At 28.7% G+C, this 7,745-nt stretch overlaps 1 protein-coding gene across 1 annotated transcript; it reads right to left on the bottom strand.

The window, feature by feature from the left end:
- Nucleotides 1-832: 832 nt before the first annotated feature.
- LOC146995909 (uncharacterized) lies at nt 833-7,505 on the bottom strand. Its single transcript, XM_085822958.1, has 3 exons — nt 7,350-7,505; nt 3,240-3,495; nt 833-989 (listed from the first exon to the last, which is right to left on the bottom strand). The coding sequence occupies exons 1-2, from the start codon at nt 7,362-7,364 to the stop codon at nt 3,265-3,267; spliced, it is 246 nt and encodes an 81-aa protein (XP_085679084.1). The 5' UTR covers nt 7,365-7,505; the 3' UTR covers nt 833-989; nt 3,240-3,264.
- Nucleotides 7,506-7,745: the final 240 nt, after the last annotated feature.

Here is a 7,745-nt window from a genome sequence, read left to right as displayed (position 1 = left end):
TAGCATTTGGTTACATAGTTCTAAGTCTGCAGAAGCTCCGTAATGAGAGGGCTCTAGCGCTGGGCGTGCAGGATGAGGTAATCACTTTTAGTACTTTCGGGAACAAAACGTTTTACCCGCTCTCGTAAATGCATTGCATTACCTGGAGATTAGCTCTTGACATGTGGATGGGAACTTTTCTTTCTTTAAAAGTCTTAAAGTGTTTGTTCCCCAGAGAAAGACAGCAATGCATTCAGAAATTATAATAGAATTTTAAGGCATATTTATTTCTAAAATTTGTCCGCTGAAACTGCGTTTCACTTAGATGAAAGAAGTGTCATATCTGTTTTATTTCGGAATCCGGTGCCCACCGATAGAATTACAACTGATCTCAGAAATTGAGAATGATCTCAGAAACTGAGAAGTGTCGAGAACGGGCTCTTGTGGGCTCCGCCGCGATTTAAGCTCTGCCTTGGAGGATATGATTAATACTGACTATCCAATACCATTATTTAATGATGTTCTTGTAAATTCTATTCAATTTTAGAAGTAATTGCGTGAGAAGTTTCACACTTTTATATAAATAAGCAAGTTTGCTGTTAGTTATCGTTATTATCATGTATTAAGTGTATAAACTCAAGTAATTATATAAATGTAGATAAAATAAATATGTTAAGAATTTTTAACTATGAATTTCTCAAACTGGTAAAATAACAACTGCATATTTAAATAAATAATGGTTTAAAACATGACGAAAAAATATATTTCAAAACAACTCGTATAAATTAATTAATAAAATTTGTGTGCCAGTGTGTAATGTATAGGAGGAAAGAAGAATGAGATGTAAGCAAAGTACTATATTATTTGCGCCAAGCTTTATTACCCCCTCGCAAGACACAAATTAATGAAAAGCAGCATATTTTATGAAATATTCAAATCGATGAAAGCTTTCAGATGTTCATTCAGAAGCGAGATTTTATCAGCCGATTGACGAAGCGCCATATTTCAACCTGCGGATAAAAACACAAAATTATTAAAAATCAAATAAATTTATTAAAAACATTTTAGTAAATCATTATTTCGACAATAGATGGCGCTACATTACTGTAAAATCATTTTAAATGAGCAAAATTTTAAATGGATAACTGTTTTTCTCTTGCAGTATTTCGCAAATTTCTACATGAATTTTTTTAAATATCTTTTCGTTTAATTCGGTGCGAAAGTCGAGAAAGACTGTTATTTGAAAGACATTTTTACATTAACGTATTTAATGTATAGTTAAGCGATCAAATTAATTGCAAGCTTTTTAAACAAATGTTTTGTCATATTAATTTGAATTCGAGTAGTTAACATTGCTCTGCCCATTTATTTTTAAAAACTTAAAGAATTTGCAAGTGTTTAAAAAACCGTGACTAGTTCTATATATTTCGCTTATTCATTAATATTATTTTATAATTCTCAATTGCTCCTTCCATTTTTACTTTAGAGTTCCATTGTTTCCTGAGTCGACATTTTGCGATATGTAATATAAAACCTTCATTTAAACGCACGACTACGTGACAACGGCCATCCCCTTTTCTCCTCTGCTGTCACCCCCGAATGGGATATTTGACTAATCGACAGAAGTGCAGAGGACAGAAATAGTTAGCCAAATGCTATATTTAGGCATACATCAAAACGTATCAGTACAAACGTGTGTGTGTTATTCGCACAACAAATAAATAAACAAAGTATGACGGCAAGAATGAATAATTGTACTTAAATTTGATTACGTATTCTTATTTTTTACGAAATATTTTCATGAATTCGCCCTGAAGAACTTTTCGATCATTACTTGAAAGCAGACGTGCAAAAATATTTGTATGCAATATTGCAATATAACGACAAGACGAAAAAAAAAAAAAAAAAAAGAAGAAATTTATGCCTTCAGAACAATAACACTTATGTATTAATGCGATGTCACCTTTTTCAGAAGTAAAAGAATTGACCTCAGCTAAAACGTAATCGTATTTATATACCATAATTTATATACAATAGAAGGTCAGAACAAAACACGACATGCAATACATAATGAGACTTGCAATTTATTGCTAACATTTCTGCGTCCAGATTTTCGCTTTTACTGAAGAGAATGAATTTAGTTTCGCAAAATACAAATTTCAGTTTATTTCATTATTCAGTCAAATTTCAGTTAATTTCAATTAGTCTTATTTTTAATATTAAAAAAAAAAAAAAAGATTTTGAAATATGTTTTCAGAAATTCAGCAAAATAACCCCAGAATTTTCAGTGTAAACGAAATTTTCCCCATTTTCTGTCAACTTAAGTTCCTTAGGATTTTTAAATACATCAAAAGTCTTAATTTTAAAATTTTAATTTAAAAAATTTAATTTAACATAAATTTTAATTTAAATAATTTTAAAGTTACGGTAACAATATATCTTTTATTATGAAGATATTCTCTACAGTTATTATTCCTCTCTTTCCGCACATTAGTTCAATTACATAAGAAATTTAAAGTTGTAATAATTACTATAATAAAGCAATTACTATATACTAAAGCCATTACTATTATAAAGCAATTACTATAATTAAAACTATAGTAATCAAAAATTCATCTGTTTCTCATGAAATGGAAAACTTAGAATTCATTATAATCTAAACCGTGGTATACTTCCAGTTGTTTTTTATTGGTTTATAAATATACACAATACTTAACTTTAACATTACATTCCTTAAAACCCTACCTCCCAGCTCAGCCCCATTTCAGTATAAAGAATTAAAAATTATTTTGATAAACTAGGCTGAATTTAATTTCCCTTAAATTTAATAATAACGTTTCCTTAAATTTTTAATGCAGTATTTCGAGGTAATTGATATAGAAGCGCATTAAAAAAATATACTTTGATACTTACAGAGTGCCTCTTTTTAAGATCTTTAAAAGCAGTTTCTATAGAAAGTTAATTGGGTACAGTTTATCCAATATAAACTTACGTTTATTTACTTATTTAAGTCGTAAGTTTAATTAAAAATTTTATTCTATCAATAAAAATTTGAAGTGCTTATAAACTAACTCATTTTTAACTTTTTTATTCATTTATTAGGAAATAAAAATTTCTTAAGCCTCAACGTATAATATTACCTTTAATTCTGTAGTTAAGAATCTTTCAAATTAAAAAATTTCCTATAATTATGACGTTACTTTTTTTACTGTGCTTAGTTTCTAACGTAAAGGAAGCGATATTTCATGAGAGTTACAAACCTAAATTTGAGATTTCAGCATGTGTTCAGTGATGATGATGACCATGATGATGGTGGTCATGATGTCCATGATGGTGGTGATGTCCATGGTGCTCCATATGGAAGTAACGATGACTGGTTCCATGGCCATGGTGGTGACCGTGGTGGTGATGAGGATGGTGGTGAATTGTTAGATGATAACCGTGATGATCGTGGTGACCATGGTGGTGGTCAGCGGTTGCAACAGCAACCATAACCACAAGGGCAAAAGCAAGGATCTGAGAAAATGAGAAAATACCGCTAAAATTAGTTTTCTTCATGTAACTGTTAACACAGGGTATAAATTATTAACTGCTTTCGGTAAATTTTTAAAGTTTTGCAGTTTATTATACCAAATCCATACTGCAAGCGCAGTTCTCAAAAGTATTCTTTAAGCGAAATTAAAAGATTATGTTTAGAAAAGTAGTTATCAAAATAGGTCTGTGCATTGTTATAATGCAACCTCAAGCAGTTAAAAAAGTTTTGAACGTTACGCAGGTACATCAAATACTTTTATATGAATTTTATGGAAAAGGAAAGATTAAAACGTTGAAAAACTTGAATTTAAAATTAAATAAATCGAGGATGTGTTAAAGACAAAAACGATATTTTTTATGTAGTTGCAATTGCTAATCCTGAATAAAAACGGTCTGCTTCAGAAATCGAGTACGATCTTTTAATGACTCCTAAGAAAGAAACAATGGGAAAATGTCCGCACTTTTTTTTTTTTTTTTTTGGATGTATCTTTCACAATGAAATATAAACATTGAATAATCATGAAAATTCAAATAATTGTAATTAAATATATGTATATAAGATAAAGGTTAAATAGTAAATAATTTTAGTTTTAAAGATATCACGTGATATTAAATGGACGAGTAGTTTTATAGATGTATTGACGCTAGATCAAAAATAATGATTAAAAAAAAAGGAAATAAGTATCAGGGAAAGGAATGAGGGTTTTTTTTAACTTAGTTATTCCAATTTCCAGCTATTCGAATATATTTTTTAAAACCCCTAAGGTAACTCTCGACACAGGTAAAACTTTGGAGGGAGGGAAACTCGTGAAGAATTTTATACATTTATATAATCATTAAGTACTGTACTATCGGTGCGAAATACTGGTGCCCGAAGAGTAATTTATAAATTCGGATAGATCGCTAATTAATTTCGTTTGGAAGTTTATTTTCCTTTATATCTGATGGCGGCAAAGATCGAAATTTTGCAATTCGTTTGATCGTTAAGCAAAGATATGCGAGAAAAATTCAGTATTAAATAGAAAAGCTTATATCTAAATCCGAAAAATTCACAATGACACTTGTATTATCATCGCAAATATGTTAACAAAATTTCACAAACACTTTTTAATATTTGATTCAGCAATCTAATTAGGAAATAAATTGATAAGCCAAGTTAATCATGCAACAATAAGTTAATAGGTATTCATTTGTAATTCTTTCTAAAATAAGAACAGCGTAAGTTTTATTATGTTTCTTTATATCGATTATATAAAAAGGCTGTTTTAACTACAGAAATAATATGTAATATATTAAATAAGAAAACAAAATTACACTAGCATAGCAATGTTTCGGAATTAATAAACTGCTGCTACCATGCCGTAATTGAAATTGTAATAGCCCTCTTAATGTTCTACTGCATAAACTTCAACATTTAACACTGGATTTTTACCGAATGATTAGTATCTCAAGCTCAATTTTTCCCTTCACGGGGGAAGGAGAAGAATCAGTTTTGAGAAATGAAGCCAATATGTTTTGAAACTTATACGTGTTATCGCAGCCAGCTTAATAGAAGTAAGCAAATTTTCAGAATGAGCCGAACTCTAGAAACCATGCGCATAACCGTTCTTCAGGCAACCATGCGCATAACCATTCTTCAGGTAACCGCACTCATAACAATCCTTCAGTCAAGCAACGTCTTCTTGTATGCGTTCTTTACCTTCATATCTTTTGTCTTAAATTTAATTTTAAAATATAAGCTTGTAGAATCTGGCAGCAATGGAAGAAACTACGGTAAAATTTCTGCAGGAATGCAGAATTTTGCCTCAATCTCTCTAAAGAGAGTAACGAGAAGATGCCTTTGGTAGATAGCCAGTGTTGCCAAGGTTTGGGCAGTGTCGACTCTCTGCAATTCTCTGATTATTTATTTTAGCGAAAACAGGTCACTGTGTACACGGGGAAAAGAAAAGAGCAAAAAGATTTAGAATATAAATGCTTTGTTTTTTTTAATGCATCGCATGATCCTTATTTAACAGTAAAAGTTTGTATTTTAAATGTTAAAGTACGTTGGTTTTTCATATCCTGATAATGTTTAACTAACGATAAACATCGATAATTTGCAAATCGATAACTGCAGAAAATTGCACCCGATAAGATGTTTTTATGCAGGATAATTAATATTCTTCGGTAAACAATGAAAATGCCTTTCTAATGGTATCATTTTTATTCTGTTCCGTTGCCTAGACACTGAAAGAAAAAAAAAAAAAAAAAAAAAAAAAAAAAGGATTTACTATAGAAATAAGAAATATATAATATAATATAATAAGATACCGTGTGTCTTCGTTAAAATCGCTGTCACAAACTATATAAAATCATTCGTTAATTATTATTTATAATTTGTACTTACAGTAAAATAAGCAATTACATCTTATCCAATCAAAGAAACCTGATTAACTCTTTCTTTGTTACTTACAGAGCACTATGCTTATCGACACGGTTTGCAGCAAATAATTTAATATCGTACAACTAGGTGGCAGCACAAGTCAAAACATTAGAAAATAAACCGCTTCTAATTTCTTTAAGAAGTATTTACATTCATTATTTTCGAGTTTTACGTAATGATTAATTTAATGCTACTTGAGTAGAACTTTATTTAAAATAAATTATTTCCTTGCAAAATTGTAAATGGATGTTTTTGGAATGATACGATTTCTTAAAAACGTTTTAAAAAATAATCCACAAGAGTTGAAATAATTAAATATAAAATTCAAAACAAATAATATTTGATTACTTTAGGATTTAAATCAAATTTATTAACGAGCAGTACAAATGAATTCCTTAATGAAAGTGTACGTGATAATGAAACACACAGGCAATTAATGAAAGAGCAAAAATGTCAAGAGTAGGCAAACCTAAAATTGTTTCCTTCAGAATAATTACGCATGCATATTTTATGTCGATGACTTATATATATATATATAATATTTATAATGACTTACATAAATATTTATAATTACATGAATTAAGTTATTTTACATGAGCTTACATAAATATTTATAATATAAATTTGTTTTAATTATGTTCTATTTTGTATTACAGTTTTCATTTTAATATAAGTTTGTAAATTTCAAATTCACACACAACTTAAATTTTAAGTGTACTCAATGAAATTTTAAATTTTATTTATAAATTTTAAGTGTACTCAATGAAATTTTAAATTTTATTTATAAATTTTAAGTGTATTCAATGAAATTTTAAATTTTAATTATGAATTTTATTTAATTTATTTTGTATTCAGGGAAATTTTAAATTTTAGTTACGAATTTTAAGTGTATTCAATGAAATTTTTCGGGTACTTATAATTACAACGCTTAATTTCATAATTATATAAAATAATAATTTATATATTGTCTATGCGAATTTTACTACAAATTCTCAGTTACAAAGATTTCTTTACAATACGATATTCCATGCATAATTATGAAATAAATTTATCATGATTTAATACACACGAATTCTTTTTGTGATGTTTTTATGCTACTTTAGGTAACCGTATTTTTAAATAATTTTGCATTGATTTGCTATAGAAATACTAAAAAAAATCTTAATTTGCATCTGAACATTAATAATTTTTCTTGCTGTTTCAGGAATAACACATATTTAGCAGCAGATTTACTTGAAGAAAAATCATATCCAGTTTAAAGTAAAATTGAAAATGTTTATATCCAAGCTCTTATTTCGATAACGAAATAATTTAGCGTTTCCTATAGTTACGCCAACAAATTCAAACTTAAGGTGCTATACCATTAAAGATTTGCTTGACAATTATAATCATAATAATCATAAATCATTCTCACCACTAGTTTGTTCATATTCCTTCAAGTTCGTAAACACAACTAAGACACGATGTAATCCAATCCACATATGGTACTGTCCAACGAAGTGTATAACAGAATGTTTACTTTGCATTTATATACCCCTCAATTATGTTCTACATACAAACGTCACAATTCTTAATTACTTTTTCTTCTTTCCTTCAACTTCCAGTTCCTTCCTATAGAAAACGTTAACTTTTACAAAATATTAATGAAAAAAAAAAAAAAAAAAAAAAGGAATTTGGGCAAAAAAACACCTTTCGGGGTCACCACTATCTGTCAAGCATTCAAAAAGGGGAGTGGGTCTATAATGTAGAAAAGAAAAAAGTGCAGATATGAGCGCTGTAGAATAATTGTTCCGGAAGACAGTATTCGGTA

Source organism: Stegodyphus dumicola, chromosome 8, assembly GCF_044657685.1.
Source record: "Stegodyphus dumicola isolate Sdum_Otavi_A_Nest chromosome 8, ASM4465768v1".
Classification (NCBI taxonomy): Eukaryota; Metazoa; Arthropoda; class Arachnida; order Araneae; family Eresidae; genus Stegodyphus; species Stegodyphus dumicola.
Note: the sequence above shows the minus strand (reverse complement) of the source record. Positions and strands in the feature narration are given on the sequence as shown.